Below are 16,608 nucleotides of genomic sequence, written 5' to 3' on the forward strand. Positions count from 1 at the left end.
TACATTATTGATCCAATTCTGAAAAATTCTGGTTCAACACTGTTGTCATTATTACACAAAGGTCTGAAATGCATGCAGGCACATTCACAAATAGAATTTACAAACATGCATCGATGGATATAGTGATATAGTGTCAAGGCTGCCCCTTGTAGGCACCAGTGAGGAGTGCTGGGTCTGGTGCCTCGCTCAAGGGTACCAAGGCAGTGCTAGGGAGGTGAACTGACACTTCTCTAGCCACCAGTCCGCACTCCAGTCACCTTCCAGTCACCGAGCCAAATCCCAACGAAATAAGTCATCGTCACCCCTGCCAGCATCACTCTTTGTCCTCTCCCTGGTAATAACCATTTTAAAAGGCCTCAGTTGCTAGACAACACTGGAGACAGAGATGAACTTCAGCTTGTTAAACCAAATGGAACTGAAGATAGTGATATATTCTCAACCACTGCTGTTGCAGTAATTTTCTGATGTTAAATGCAGCTATCGAAAGTGTTTAAGGAGGGAAAGTTGTGTTGTAGCTACATCTGCATTAAGCATAGATGCAAACCCTTGGTCAACCACAAAAAGACCAAAGGGGAGTTAGTTTTTTTTTCATGTTCAATTTAAAATGAATTCAGGAAGTCAGATGTTGTTGTGGTGTGTGTGGGGGGTGGTGTGGAAAAATAGTATTTCACATCCATTGTCTGTATGTGTCACATCAACCATATAGAAGGTTATTTCAGTTAGAAATCTGAGAGGCTATGTTTTGTATTCTTATTGAGTCTGATCAGTTTGTTATACATTGTTTCACATGATATGAACTGGAAAAAGCCATCAATCAAATAAATCTAAAATTAAAAGACATATAAGCCCGACTTACTCTTATTTATTAAAACTTCTCAAAGAGGACTCAGAATATCATTCAGAAAGCTTACCATAATGGAAGTCTTTTCCCTATGGAGTACAAAGTTTTCTTAAGTTGATGTGGACAGATTTGTTTGTTCAAATTTGTGCAACATATTCATTTTTATAGAAGTATAAGCACAATCAATCACCACTGATCAAATTTTAGGACAAATAATGCTACATGAAATAATATTTAAATCCATTGCCTTTGAACAATTCATCTTAAAACTCTCATGAAATTCAATTTGAACAACAAACTAGTACTGATCTGACTTATTATTTAACACATGGTTCTGTAAACTGAGAAGATGGTCAATTGTCACTTTAATTGTTTTAATTTTTAAAGTTTGCTATAAATCTGTATTTCATTTACATGTATATGTCTGCACAATCTCCTTGGGGGCAGAGTAAGGCGCCTTAAATAAAATATACCATTAAAATTGTAACAGAGGGTTTGTGAAAGTCGCCTTTTCTGCATACAACTACAAAATAACAAATGCAGAAACTGCAGTTTTTCACGGGTAACGTTCCGGTCTTTATTTTTTCCCGTCCAGCGTGGAACTATGACAGGATGCCACCTGTGCAACAAATCCTGTCTAGAATATTCCTAAATATTCCACAGTCAACTGTCAGCTGTATTAGAAGAACATAGAAGTGTTTGGGAACGACAGCAGCTCAGCCGCGAAGTGATTCGGTGCGTAAACTGACAAAGTGGGGTCAGCGGATGCTGAGGCGCATCGTGGGAAGAGGTTGCCAACTTTCTGCAGAATCAATCACTACAGACCTCCAAACTTCATGTGACCTTCAGATTAGCCGAAGAACAGTGCGCAGAGAGCTTCATAGAGTGGGTTTCCATTGCCGAGCAGCTGCGTCCAGGCCACACATCACTGAAAGAAAATGCAAAGCGAGATTCCTGTCTAACCTCATCTGTTAGCCTGTCCATCACAATTGTGAACAAGAAGGGGCTCAGAGCTGATCCCTGATGGAGTCCCACCTCCACCTTGAACTTCTCTGTTACCCCTACAGGACATGTATGCTAGCTGTGAGACACTGGTGCGGTGTGCACCAGTGTCTCACAGCTAGCATACATGTCCTGCACCAGTTTAACATACTTCTCTGCCACTCCAGAGTTCCTCATACAATACCAGAGTTCCTCTCTTGGCACTCTGTCATATGCTGCCCACAAAAACACAATGCAGCTCCCTCTGGCCTTCTCTGTACTTCTCTATTAGCATTCTCAACCCAAATACTGCATCTTTAGTACTCTTTCTAGGCATGAAACCATACTACTGTTCACAAATGCTGACAAGGCAGGCTTGGGGAGACATGGGCCAGTGCAGCCTTGAGGCAGCATTTCCCTGTGAAGTCCAACTCCCCCCCCCCCCCCCCCCACACACACACACACACACACACACACACAAATAAAAAAAAAAAAAAAAAAAAAAGTCCAATCATGAAAAAGAACATTGTTGTTTTGTTTTGTTTTTTTGGAGACAAAATAGCCCCATTAGCATTTTACCACTCTTGAAAAAAAAGTGCGGAGAAATCATAAGATAATTCATCTAAAGCGACCGATATGAAAAAAAATAAATTGTAGCAAGTCGCAGACGTGACGCAGTTGCTATCAAACCGGTAAGTGGGAGCATTTCCTCCAAAGATATAGATCACTCCGCCTCACTCCCGTCATTTCTCCGGTGACTCTCTACTTACGGTAAGTACTTGTGTACTTCCTCTTCAACAAATATTAAAAATACATACAAACTACTGATTCCTTATTAATATCTATCACACTAGCGGTTACCTAACACGGGAGGTGTTGCTGCGGCATTAAACATCACATTTTAACTTTCTCTTTCCCCGTATCTTTTCAGCTAAACACAACAAAACTATGTGGCGTTGGACGATGAACTGCTGTGGTCTTATCAGTGCGATGAGGCAGCCAGGTACTGAGCTGGAATAAAAACTGTAAATTTGTGTTTTAGTGAAGAACGAAACTAACTAACTAACCAACCAACTAACTAACTAACTAACTAACTAGATAAATAAATAAATAAATAAATAAATAAAAATACATGTGTGTCAAGTAACAAGAGTTGCGGCGTCCTGTGATTGGCCAAAGGGTGACGTAAGCTTTTTTTTTTTTTTCATTTTTATTGAGCATAGTATAAAAAGACAATAAATATGTACATCCTTTTTTATACATATGTACAGATGTTAAAAAATGAGGCAAGAAATTACGGTGCAAATTACATGGCATGCCCCAAAAACTAGAATATCATGAAAATTTCAATATTTTTTATCAGCCAAACCTATGAATTATATAGACACACAGAATGAAATATATCAAGCCTTTATTTCTTGGTATTTTGATGATTATTGCTTAAACTAAAATTTGGTGACTCAGAAAAAGACTGGCTTGGCAAATGTTCAGAAGACCTTCAGTGACACAGAAAGTCCTTGCCAAAGAAGCTGCTTTTCAAATAGTGCTGTGTCCAAGCGTATTCAAAGAAAGCTGAGAGGAAGGAAGGTGCAACAGCAAAAGGGATAATTCAGCCTCGAATTTGCAAAATCTTTTCAAGAATTTGGGGGTGATTCAAAAGGAATGGACAGAGGCTGGAGTCTGTGCATCAAGCACCACCCGGCGCAGACAAACCCAACACTGAAAACCCTTCAAAAAACAACGAAAAACCTAAAATTGACTGTAATAAGTGAAATAAACCCCCTCAGAGATCATTTCCATTTTCCACATTTTGACAATACTCTAATGTTCTATTAATAAGGTGTGTATCATCTATCTATTGATCTGTTGTTGGCGGTGTGGCGCCCTCCCCTGGTGCTGGTTAACCGCAGCTTTCTGCTCATGGATCGTCCATGATGGATTAATTGCAATGAATTTCCCCATGGGGATTAATAAAGGATAAATTATTGTTATTATCTATCTATGTATATATATAGAATTATTACTTTATTAATCCCTCACAGGGAAATTCCTTCTCTGGAGTGGTTTGACATGAGGAAAACTACATTTGTATAGGATTTTTCTGTGCATGGTGGTGCTTGATGCACTGACTCCAGCCTCAGTCCATTCCTTGTGAAGCTCCCGTGAATTCTTGAATGGATTCTGTTTGACGATCCTCTCGAGGCCGCGGTTATCCTTTTCGCTGGTGCACCTTTTCCCACCAGACCTTTTCCTTCTATTCAACTTTCTGTGAATATGCTTAGATGCGGCACTCTGTGACCAACCAGTTTCTTTAGCAATTACTTTTTGTGGCTTATCCTCTTTGTATAGGGCATCAATGACTATCTTCAGGACATCTGTCAAGTCAGCAGTCTTTTTCTGGAACATTGAATTTTCGGTTATTTTTATCTGAAAGCCATATAATCATCAAAATTTAAAAAAAGAAAGGTTTTAAATATTTCACTCTATGCGTAATGAATTGATTTGCTGTATGGATTTCACTCTGAAATAAGTGACAAAAAATATTGCATATCAAATATCAAAACAGATGTGCCCAACGATGACAAGTTGCTGGTTAACAAACATTATTGTGACTTGAACAACTTAACCCTCATATTATGTTAAGGGTCAATTTGACCCATTTCACCCATTGACTCAATGGGTCACATTGACCCTTAACATTATATGAGGGTTAAGCAACTTAACTTGCGCCTCTAGCGCTCTCTCTTTTCCACACCCCGCCCCTTCGCTCTCTCTCTCATCCCAAAACCCATTCACAGCCAGTAGGAAATTACATGACTCCAAACAAACAGCACCGCAGGGCTGCTACAATATTGAACCTTGTCATGATTATTTCCTGTAAATATCATCTTGTTGGGGCAGCTGGACTTGATTTTCTTCCCTTGAAGATTTCACCTCCCATTCAAGATGCCTCACAAGCCTCCTGGAACAGTATAAGTAGTATTGAACATGTCCTGGATGACTTGGGACCTCCATAGACAACTTTTCATGATATTCTAATTTCGAAGTTTTGGCCAGTTAGATCGGATTCGGCCGTTGACCTTTTTCCTGTGTCCATCATGAGCGGTTCACAGAGTATACTACCGACTTGTCATTGCTTAACAGCGAAACTCACAGCTTGCTACAATTAAAGCATTTGTAGAAAAACAAACAGACATTTTTATGATATTTGCATTATCGATGGTCATTGGGCTTCTCCCCTTTCTCTGAAGTTCCTCTGAAGAACATTGATGTGGAAGTGGAAGTGAAGGACCATGTGGCCACGGTTGTCTCCACTCTGCTCTATGAGAACAAGGAAGACAACCAGATAGAGGCAGTCTTTGTCTTTCCCATACCTGGCGATGCAGCTGTCTGTCATTTCAGCGCAAAGATTGGACCAACTGAGATCATAGCAGAGGTGAAGGAGAAGGAAAAGGTAAGTGGGACAGCAAAGACACAAGGATGGAGGCAAAACTTCAGTATGTTAACGGCACATACTCCCTATCGCAGGCTCGTGAGGAGTACGACGATGCATTGAGCTCCGGGCAGCAGGCTTTCCTGTTGGAGGAGAGCGACCAGAGCCCAGATATATTCACTCTTAGTGTCGGCAGTCTGCCTCCACAAGAGAGCGCCTCCATTAGGCTGGAGTATGTTACTGAGCTGGCTCTGCAGGCGGATGGCGGGCTGAGGTTTTGTTTGCCTGCTGTGCTCAACCCTCGCTACCAACCTCGGGGTAAGAAAACCTACTGCTTTTGAGGTCAGTGCATAGTGCATATTAGTCCATATGAAATGTATCACAGTTAATAACATGCCTAAAAACGGTAATTAATGTAAAATAAAATATGAAATGACCCCTTTGTGATAATTTCCTCAAGCTAATCCTGTTAATTTTGATTCAGAACCAAGTTAAGATTCAGATGCAGTTGAACATAGTCAACATGTCTGTTATTATTATATTTTTGATTTACTAATGGTCCACCTGTAAGAAAAAGACAGAAGTTTGGTTCTGTTCAGAGAGACTGCTGAGAAAAGTAGTATACAACTACTGACTATTAGAAAAATACAAGGAAAAGACAGAGGTTTGATTCTGTTCGGACTGGCTGCAGAAAAGCAGTAGTGTATAGTACAACCACACACTGTCACAAAAATACAAATTTTATATCTTTACAAGACTAGAGTCTTTTTGATAGAATATACCTGTATGTGCACAATCTGTACCTGTTTTATGTTCCCTTCAGGTTCTCCGTCTATCTCCAACAGATTTAAAACATGCAGAACATCAAGGAAAGCACTGAATTGTCTTCTTTGTGAATGAGAGATTAAATGATTTCTATATATTTGCTGCTGTGATTGAGTGGTAATGGTCCACGAGGTACCCAACATCTGACCCAACAGCAGCAGGAACCGGCTTAAGCAGGCCCACAGCCTTGTTTGCAGGATAAGACGCATACATAATGAATTATAATTTTGATATTGCTCTTTTATCATAGTATCCACAGGTAGTGCAAATGAGAGCATCCAGATCACCTCTGTTCCAGCCTCTCTGGTGCCTTACAGCCTTTCGTTCACCGCCCGGGTGTCCTGTCCTCGTCCGGTCTCTAAAATAGAGTCCGACTGTTCCCTGGACCCCGTGCAGTACCTCAACACGGAGCAAACACAGGCCACTGTATGTCAGATTGTGTCAGTCTTCCTCATTATAATATGAAATGTATGCTGATGAGTTTGTTGTGTGACCTGCAGGTCAAACTGGCTGCAGGACACAAGTTTGACAGAGATGTTGAGCTGCTGATTTATTACAAAGATGCCCACAAGCCAACAGCTGTGGTGGAGGCAGGACAGACATCTGCCAAACCTGGTTCGTGCAGATAATGTCACTCCATGAACAGCACTAAAATGATTGAATTAAATGGTAATTTTTGTCAACTTTGCGTCAGGCACTCTGATGGGTGATCCAGCAGTGATGTTGACTCTGTACCCAGAGTTTCCCCAGGATGTGATGTCATCTGTAACCTCATGTGGAGAGTTTGTGTTTTTAATGGATTGTTCTGGAAGCATGGATTCACCTACTCACCACAGCAATAGCGAACAAACACGAATTTGCAGTGCCAGGGTATTTGGCACGATTCAATCCCATGATTAAATCCTTGATTGTATCCCTCCCTGTCGCTTTCACTGTAACATCTCTCCTCTTCCCAGAATACTCTACTGCTCCTGCTGAAGAGTTTACCGATGGGGTGCTACTTCAACATCTATAGTTTTGGATCACATTTTGAACACATTTTTTCGTAAGCCCCTCATTTATTCACTCCAGATGTATTCCTGTCTTTGTTCATAGGGCAAGAGGTCAAGCAATGCCCTGTGGGTGTGGTGAATCTTTAAATGTAGTTTTTAATTTTTGAATTTAAATGTGATTTAACTGTGTCACCTGGAATATTTCCTGTGCCCCTATTTCCCTTGGTGTATGAAATGGTGTATGAATACTTTTTTTGGGATTACAGTAAAAGTGTGAAGTACAGCCAGGAGACAATGGAAGAGGCGTTGACTAAAGTTGAGAAACTGACTGCTAATCTTGGTGGAACGGAGATTCTGAGGCCCCTGTTGCACATTTACAGCCAGCCTTGTATTGTGAATCAACCAAGACAGGTGAACCGCACCCATATGCAAACACACTACTTTTCACAAGCACAAGTGTCTTTTACCTCACTAAATACCATTCCAAGTCATCAGCTGCCTAGACAAATAAACCCTGACAGCTTTTTTCAAGATCACATTGACCACATATTAGACCACATGTTATAGAGTGGGTGAAGAAGGAATTCAAGTCCAGTTCCCTGGAAAAGATTTTGACAGTGACGGGCGTGGTGTTACATAGCAGTGACACATATTCTCCTCCTCAGCTCTTTGTCTTCACAGACGGCGAAGTGGGAAACACCAAAGAGGTTTTGAATTTGGTGAAGAGGCATTCCGGGTCTCATAGGTGAAGCAAAAAAAAAAAAATTACAACATCTACCCCATTCCTAAATATTCTAGTCTGCTATGTATTTTAAAAGTAAAACGTCTGTGTTCCAGGTGTTTCTCCTTTGGGATTGGGGAAGGGGCCAGCTCTGCTCTCATCAGTGGATTGGCAAAGGAAGGAGGAGGCCATGCTCAGTTCATCACGGGAACAGACAGAATGCAACCCAAAGTATTCAAATGTTTATCAAAATCCATTTTTTTAAATTATGTGATACTAGAATGAGTCTGTATTTTAGTGTGAAGGTTCAGAAGGACAAGGGCCTGCATGAACATCTGGTAGAATTTTTATTTCTGATTACCATGAGATGACTGTGCAACTTCTACACATAATCAAGAACATATGTTTCTATCAGAGCTGATAAAATGAATGAACAGGGTGTTATTTTGATGATAAAAAGGATTAAAATAATTTTGCACTTTTCATCCTATGAATTTTAATGGTCTCTGTTAGTGCAGAATCTTTGCAGGTTAGCAGAAATATATATTATCAGCTTCACTTTGGCTGTTTTGATTCAGTAAGTTGCTGCTTGTTGAATATTTAGTGTTTTCACTAAATATTATAATATTATAATATATCAAGAATTGAAATCTGCGAAAATATGTGTCAGACTTAATTATTTTTTCCTGGCATGGAGAAAAATTTCCTTCACAGTAAATGTCAGTGGATTCTATAGACGTGTGCTTTTTAAGTAAATCTTTGTCAATCAGTGCCAAAGTTTGACTTGATGTTTTTTAACTCTTCAGGTCATGCAGTCACTTGAATTCGCTCTTCAGCCAGCTGCGATGGACATTTCAGTCTCATGGGATTTGCCAGAGGGGCTGTCTGTCAAGACTATGTCCCCAAATATCTTAGCAATTTTCCAGGGTCAGAGATCCATGATTTATGCCCAACTCTGTGGACAGGTAGGAGTGACATCATTTCATACTGTACTTCTCAGATGTATGTGTATATATTGTGTCTGTTTCATGATCTTGACATTCATTCATCTTACCTGTTTTATTTCTGTTTTAGTTCAATCAGCTTCATAACGCAGAGTATCTTAACAAACGTTGTACAGGACTGTCTCAGAAAATTAAAATATTGTGATAAAGTTCTTTATCTTCTGTAATGCAATTAAAAGAAAAACTTCTTCATGATATTCTTATATTTTGAGATAGGATTTTTGAGATTTCTTAATATGTAAGCCACAATCAGCAATATTAAAATAATTTAAGGCTTGCAATATTTCAGTAGATTTGTAATGAATCCAGAATGTATGACACTTTTGTTTTTGCAATTGCATCACAGAAGATAAAGAACTTCAATCGAAATATTCTAATTTTCTGAGAGGCCTGTACATGTATGAAATTGGTTGTTTCAGAGTTTCTCTGGCAGTTTTCCCTGAAGTTTCCCAAGTTGGTTGTACTTTAAAAAGATATCTTACGGAACTCATCTGTCCCTGTCTCTTTATGAAATTACTTGATCACAATCTATAGAAGTCCCAGAGTTCAGAGGAAGCAGAAGGTTGTGTAACAGTGAAGTACACCCTGGCAGGTCGTCCAACCCAGACTGAGCTTCGCTTCAATCTACAGCCCGTGGAGGACAAGGGGTAACTTTTGATTTGTATGTTGGGTGTGAAGGTGAATAGAAATACTGTAATACTAATGTGCTGAAACATGAAGGCTCCATTTTCTACTTCACACACACACACACACACACACACACACACACACACACACACACACACACACACACACACACACACACACACACACACACACACACTGTTGGGACAGCATTGTTAAAACTGTGTGTTGCTTTTCTACAGATTAGTGGTTCACCGGTTGGGCTCTCAGGCTCTGATTCGCTCCCTGGAGATGAGAACTCAGACAGGAGAGCAAGATAGTGACGTGAAATCACAGGTGGTTGAACTCAGTGTCCAGTCGGGTGTGAGCAGCTCCTTCACCGCCTTCATTGCTGTCAATCAAAGCAACAGTGAGGCAATTCAAGGACCACCAGTCCGCAGAAATCTTCCAGTAGCCAGTGAGTGTTTCAGAAATGCAAATTATCTTAGTCAGCTGTCTGTGATTGACTTTGTAGAAAGGAATGTTGTTGAAGATCAGCAATCGTTTATAAAAATTATTTACTCCTGTGATTAATGCATATAATTTGAGGCAAACCGTATTATTACATTTTCTGTTTATTTTTATTTTCATACTGCCTCTGAGTGTCTCGCATTTTTCAAAGGGACGTATCGCTGTGGTCTAATCACATTTTTACATTTTTCATTACATTTTACATTTTATTCTGATTAAAAATATAATATTTTATTTCAAAAGGTAAATAGCAGTTTATAAACGGCATCCAGAGAAGCTGCCCAATGGCTGCAGATAAATGTGTGGTGTTTTTATCTGAGTGGCTCGAAAAACAAATGCCTCCATGAGAACTTAAAATGTAAAACAGGACAGAAATAGTTTTAAAAACCCCTTCGTCCAAAGAATCCCTCTTCTGCAGGGCAGCATGACCCACAAATAACACAATGTTTACCCCGTCGATCAACAGTACCAAGGAGATCAAAACAAGTTAGTTGACTTTTAAAAATGATGATTTAAAAAACCCTTCATCCATAGAAATCCTGTTCTGCAGGGCAGCATAAAATACAGATATCACCAGGTTGTCTATCAAAGTTTATATATAATGGTACTGATTGTTTTCATTTAACTCAAGGACTATTGATTATACAGGACTGTCTCAAAAAATTAGAATACTGTGATAAAGTTCTTTATCTTTTGTAATGCAATTAAAAAAACAAAAATTACTTTTTCATGATATTCTGATATTTTGAGATAGGATTTTTGAATTTCCGAAAACAGGAGCCATAATCAGCAGTATTAAAATAATAATAGGCTTGCAGTATTTTAGTTGATTAATGAATCCAGAATGTATGACATTTTTGTTTTTGTAATTGCATTACAGAAGATAAAGAACTTTATCACAATATTCTAATTTTCTGAGACAGTCCTGTATTTATTGAAGAAATCAATGAGTTAACTGAGATTTTAGACATTCATAACTTTGCATGCCAGGGCTGGGGAAACAACTGATAGAGTTGGAAGTCATTTCAAGTCAGCTGACTTATGATAGCGTTGATTTAGACCTAACTCCACTGTCAAGATGAAAGAACACCATCCACATCATTGTAATAATCCTGAAAACAATTTATTCATACATATTTTCCTCACTAATTCTCATGTGATCTTTTACATCCAAGAATATTGCCGCAGCTCTTTTCCTGCCGGTCGAATGGTCAGAGGTACGTGGGTCAAAAGTATGTGAGTCAGAGGTACACAAATCAGATATGAATATACAGCTGTGTCTTTCATTTTAAAACATGAAACATGTTGACTTATGATAGTGATGATTTAGACCTGACTCCACTGTTAAGGTGAGAGAACACCCTCCACATCATTTTAATGATCCTGACAACAACTAATTCATACATATTTTCCCCTACTACTTCTTCTTTTATAATGAAGCAAAGAAACTCTACATGAATAAGGCGCCTGGTTTTTCAAAACAAATGACTTGTAAGTAAAAACGCAATTGAATGCACAGCTGTGTCTTTCATTTTAATACATGAAACAAACAGCAGGAACTGTCTGAAAATGTTGTTTGTACTTTTTTTGGCGAGACCTGTGCTGATGTCAGAGAACATGGTTGTTGTTGCCATTTGTCAGTGTGCCTTTGTGTGTAACAGTTTATGAATAGCATCCAGAGGAGCTGTCCAGTGGCTGCAGATAAAAGTGTTGATTTTATCTGAGTGGCTCAAAGAACGAGTGCCTCCATGAGAGCCCAAAGAAAGGGTTAAAAGTAGAGCAGGACAGCAATGGTTTGAAAAAAAACCTTCATCCATAGAAACCCTATTTTGCAGAGCAGCATGACCCAAAGATAATACTAAGTTGTACTTGCCCATCAGAGTGTTTTATTTTAACTCAACAATTATTTATTATGTACACTGAAGAAGTCCGTGAGCTAGGTGATATTTTAGACATTTAGAACTTTGTATGCCAGGGCTGGGCCTTTAAAATGGATCCTGAAGTGGACTGGAAGTCAGTAATGTTTGGGAAGTAGAGAGGCTGACTTAAACAAAAGTATAAGGGCTCTGGCTAAGCCTTTCTTGATGATTTTTAAACCTCTAGTGTTTAAATCAACTTATTCATACATATTTCCCCACACTAATTCTTGTGTGGTCTGCTTTTATAACCAAGCATTTATTGGTTGTGTTAAGGGTCGGCCTGCTTTATTAATGAAGTCTCGTAACTAAAAAAGACATGACATTTTCAGTGGCTCCATGAGAACCCAAAGAAAGGTTAAAAATTAAAAAAAAGACCGAAATGGTTTTAAAAAAACCTTCATCCGTGGAAACCCCATGGGCAGCAAAACCTACAGATATCACCAAGTTGTACTCGTCTATCAATTCTTATATACAGTGATACTGATTTTATGATACTGTTTTATTTTAACTCAAGGATTATTGATTATGTATATTGAAGAAACCAATTGGTAAATCAATGAGGTAACTGAGATATTAGACATTCAGAACGCTGCATGTAAGGACTAGGGAAACAACTGGCTCTGGACACCAGAGGAGATCATTGCAAGTCAGTTGACTTTTGATAGTGATGATTTGGACCTGACTCCACTTTTAAAGATTGAGAGAACACCATAAGATTGAAAGAACACCATCTACATTATTGCAATTAGTGTAATAGTGGAATCGGTTCTGGACACCAGAGGGGGATCCCTGCAAGTCTGTTGACTTAGGATTGTGATGATTTAGACCTAACTCCATTGTTGAGGACAAAGATCACCTTCTTTACCAGTATACTATTCCTGAAAACAATTTATTCATACATATTTTTCCTCACTAATTCTCATGTCATCTTCTTATATTGTAGGACCTGTGGCGCTTGGCATGGCTGGGCCTCGTGTAGTGTCGCTTTGTAAGTCAACACAACAGGGAATTGAATATATAGCTGGGTAATTAATTTTAAAACCTAAGAAAAACAACATGAACGGTCTAAAAGTCTTACTATATGGCAACAAATATGGAAATGCATTTTACTCTATAATGAAAGAATAATATGTAATATTCTATTTGAAAAGATAAATACTGGTAGTAGTTTATGAATACCATCCAGAGGAGCTGCCCAATGGCTGGAGGTAAAAGTGTTGCTTTTATCTGAGTGGCTCTGAGAAAGAGTGACTCCATGAGAACCTAAAGAAAGGTTAAAGAATTAAAAAAGGACAGAAATGGTTTAAAAAAAAACCCTCATCCATAGAAATCCTGTTCTGCAGTGCAGCATAACCTACAGATATTACCAGGTGCCTATCAAAGTTTACATATATTGATACTGATTGTTTTATTTTAACTCAAGGACTATTGATTATATACATTGAAGAAATCAATGCGTTAACTGAGATTTTAGACATTCATAACTTTGCATGCCAGGGCTGGGGAAACAACTGGTAGAGTTGGCTCTGGACACCAGAGGAGATCATTGCAAGTGAGCTGACTTTTGACAGTGTTGATTTAGACCTGACTCCACTGTCCAGATGAAAGAACATCATCCACATCATTGTAATAATCCTGAAAAAAATTTATTCATACATATTTTTCGTCACTAATTCTCATGTGATCTTTTCTTATATCCAAGCGTCCAAGGCCCGTAAAATGCGTTCGTTTGCTCCTTCAAACCAAATGAACACTGGTACGTAAAACAGAGATGAATATACAGCGGATAACAGATAAGTTGTACTTGTCGATCAAAGTTTATTTATTACTTTTGGAGAAGTGTGTTTTATTGATGTCTATCATATATACATTTTCAATCTTTTAATTTGGACCCTTAGCAGGATTCAACTCAACTGCTCCGCCACCCAAAGACCCTTTGATACAGTTGGTGTCCCTCCAGAAAGCATCTGGCTACTGGGAGCTGGACCTGGCTCTGGCTGCTGCTCTGGAAAGAACTATTGAGGAGTTGGAGAAGCCAAAGCCTGCACTGGTGGGACATTAAATACATGGATTAATTAACAACGACTAAATTAACAACTGGACCCTTAAACCGTTCATGATGGCGCATATTAAAATAGCCAATAACATAGTCGCAGCACATTATTTCAAAGAAGTAAAAGAACTGTTGCTCTTTTATTAACCGCTTGGTGCAAAATCAGATGTAGAAGTGTTTTTGGATAAATAGTTAATGATTGTATATAATGTTTTTTCTTTTTCCTTTTTCTTATTTAGATGAACAAAAATGTGTGGGCCACCATTCTGGCTCTGGTTTGGCTTTACGGGTTCAAGCCGGATTCTCAGGATGAGTGGAGGCTTCTGGCCAAGAAGTCTCTGTCATGGCTCCGTGAACAGAATGGTAAGAATAGTAATTGTCGCAACTGAATACATGCGATTTGTGGTGCTTGACATGCTCTGTTGTTTACATTCACTTTGTTGATTGTTTGTGTGTGTGTGTGTGTGTGTGTGTGTTTAAAGATCCACTCCTGCCAGACTGTGTAGCAACTGCAAATGCACTGCTTGGCTGCAATGTTGAAAAAAACATTCTGGGACTCTGAGGTTTTCCATGAGATGGAGGGTATGGAGAAAGATTTACCCTCTCCTGAGGGAATTGGTGTATTGATGTTGCACAATAACTTGCATATTCAACCCTTCAACATTTAAATCCTCCCCCAACATCTGTTTTGTTTCCTTGTGTTTGCACCCCCCACCCCCTGAAAATAAAGCTAATAAAGAAAAATGAATTTTTTTTTTTTTCCTTCTTTTAAACTAAAAACACAAAAACAAGGTGATTAAGGACCGGACCAAGGTAACACAAAATTAGAAGGCAGTATTTGTGCCAATGTATCACAAAGAACATTTCATGGAAAGCATTTGCATACAACCCTCTGCAACTGTGTCATGGAAAGAAACACTGGGTACAGTGACTGTGCCAGATGATGATTTCTCCAGGAAATATACAGGCCGGACTGACATCTAATACAATTATTTAACTTGAACAGAGCTGCAAAAATAAACCTTTCAGCATGTGATTTTGAGGCTCTGATTTGATTTCAGTACTCTCTTTGCTGTTATGTGATTAGATTTTACATACATTTTGAGTAAGAGTAGCCCTCAATCCATGCACTACATTTTTAGAGTTGAGCAAGAAGTTGTTGTTGAGCAAGAAATTGAACCCCTAACTGCTGTGCTGGTGGATGGCAGCCAACTGCTCATGGTTCATCCAATATGGGTTGATTGCAGAGAATCCTATTAGGGATTAATAAAGCATACATCGGTATTATAAAAATAGATTGTATAATTTTGGCAACAGTGATGGGTGGTAGTATTCTAAGATATGGAGGTCACTTTCCCACCCTTCCTCTTGGGTGTGCATTGTATTGATCAATATATCTCAAGGACAAACAACCACTCACATTACTTGAGAAATTTAACAAGTCTAGCAGGTTCATCCAGTTTTCTGTATGTTTTTCCAGGTGTGGGCGCGATTCGTTGTTGAAAATGATTGAGTGTTTTGCACAAAAGCAACCTGTTAGAGATTTTTTTTTTTCTGTAATAGTTTAAGTAGATTTTTTTTTATTCTTTCAAGGAAAAAGTCTACAGGGATGAATTATTGAGAGAAAGAATCTATGAATTTAGCTTTTAATTTATAATATTTTAGGAAATGACTTAATAATTCATTTGCACAAAAAGATCACTCTGCTTATTTGCATTTATTGAGCAGAACTAAGAAAGAATTTTAAGAATAAGAATAAGAATAAGAACAACTTTATTTATCCCGAAGGAAATTTTACAGAAATGACAAGGGACAAATCCAACTAAATGTTTTATTACAGAGACCCTCTCAACACTATGTAATAAGTTTTAACTTGGGGTTGTTGGGGTGATTGGATTAATTAATGTATGAATTAATGTTTTTTTTAATTCTGAAATATTTTGATTTAGATCAGAAAGTCCAGTTTCTTTTTTTTTTCCTTTTTTTCCTTTTTATTGTGTCAATAACATTAACAGGCATGAGGAAACATTTTGTATGCAATCGATTAACTGTAAGAGTAAACAAGATTAAAGGCCTGTGAGAAATGTTTAACTTTAGAAATAAGGGGAAAAAATATTATATATTAAAATAATAAAATTAATTATAATAATAATAAAATAAGAACTGAAAAAAGGCAAAGGGAATACAATATGTATTTAAATCAGTGGATCTAAAGGAATATCAGTCATAAAACTGTATGTTTTTTGGTTTTTGGATTTTTTATAGAATTCAAAATTGTTTATAAAGAACTTAAAATAGGGGGAACAATTTTGCATCCTGTTTTTGTGTAAGAAGAACTTGACCAGACCTAAAATAACATGGGAAGTTAAGTTTCTTAAACGCTGATCACTCACCGGTGAATCACTGCCAATCAGCGGACTTCTAAAGGTCGCTTGTAGGGTCTTACCGAGATCATATTTATGGTTCAGACGTGGAGCTGACAACTGTTTGCAAATTATTATTATTCGCCTGGGATTTTTGAATTTACGCCGTATTGAGTTGTTTGTCTTTGTAAGAAATTTCTTTACGCCTGTAATCGGACGTCATTTTTATTTTTATTATTTATTTTTTTTAGCTCCACCCGCGCGTTACTATTCTTCTTCTTCTTCTTCTTCTTCTTTCGGCTTTTCCTGTCAGGGGTCGCCACAGCGAGTCAACCTTCTCCA

At 38.3% G+C, this 16,608-nt stretch overlaps 1 protein-coding gene across 6 annotated transcripts; it reads left to right on the forward strand.

Moving 5' to 3' along the window:
• The first annotated feature begins 2,527 nt into the window (after window positions 1–2,527).
• LOC147224381 (von Willebrand factor A domain-containing protein 5A-like) lies at window positions 2,528–14,647 on the forward strand. Of its 6 annotated transcripts, none has more exons than XR_015107454.1 (21): window positions 2,528–2,593; window positions 2,754–2,825; window positions 5,074–5,276; window positions 5,351–5,573; window positions 6,331–6,506; window positions 6,581–6,695; window positions 6,775–6,950; window positions 7,037–7,125; window positions 7,339–7,483; window positions 7,738–7,817; window positions 7,910–8,024; window positions 8,600–8,758; window positions 9,332–9,444; window positions 9,664–9,878; window positions 11,107–11,148; window positions 11,372–11,422; window positions 12,794–12,838; window positions 13,553–13,606; window positions 13,749–13,900; window positions 14,143–14,266; window positions 14,386–14,647. XR_015107454.1 is itself a non-coding variant. In XM_086164479.1 (20 exons), exons 2-20 carry the CDS (start codon window positions 2,771–2,773, stop codon window positions 14,463–14,465), a joined length of 2,361 nt encoding a protein of 786 aa, XP_086020605.1. In that variant the 5' UTR covers window positions 2,528–2,593; window positions 2,754–2,770; the 3' UTR covers window positions 14,466–14,647. The 6 variants fall into 6 exon arrangements, 4 of the variants coding, with proteins under 4 accessions (XP_086020605.1, XP_086020606.1, XP_086020607.1 ...); XR_015107455.1 differs by having other exon boundaries at window positions 13,752–13,900; XM_086164479.1 differs by lacking the exon at window positions 11,372–11,422.
• The last annotated feature ends 1,961 nt before the right edge of the window (window positions 14,648–16,608 follow it).

The sequence above is a fragment of the Fistularia commersonii genome, chromosome 18 (assembly GCF_037954325.1).
Source record: "Fistularia commersonii isolate RoL2024-O1a breed Wild chromosome 18, RoL_Fcom_v1.0, whole genome shotgun sequence".
Lineage (NCBI taxonomy): Eukaryota > Metazoa > Chordata > Actinopteri > Syngnathiformes > Fistulariidae > Fistularia > Fistularia commersonii.

Excerpts from the sequence above, each read along its gene's own strand:
- LOC147224381 (XM_086164479.1), top strand. The coding sequence starts at position 2,771 with ATGTGGCGTTGGACGATGAACTGCTGTGGTCTTATCAGTGCGATGAGG. Across the intron at positions 7,126-7,338 it reads CATTTTGAACACATTTTTTC|TAAAAGTGTGAAGTACAGCC; the intron begins GTAAGCCCCTCA and ends TTGGGATTACAG. Across the intron at positions 14,267-14,385 it reads ATGGCTCCGTGAACAGAATG|ATCCACTCCTGCCAGACTGT; the intron begins GTAAGAATAGTA and ends GTGTGTTTAAAG.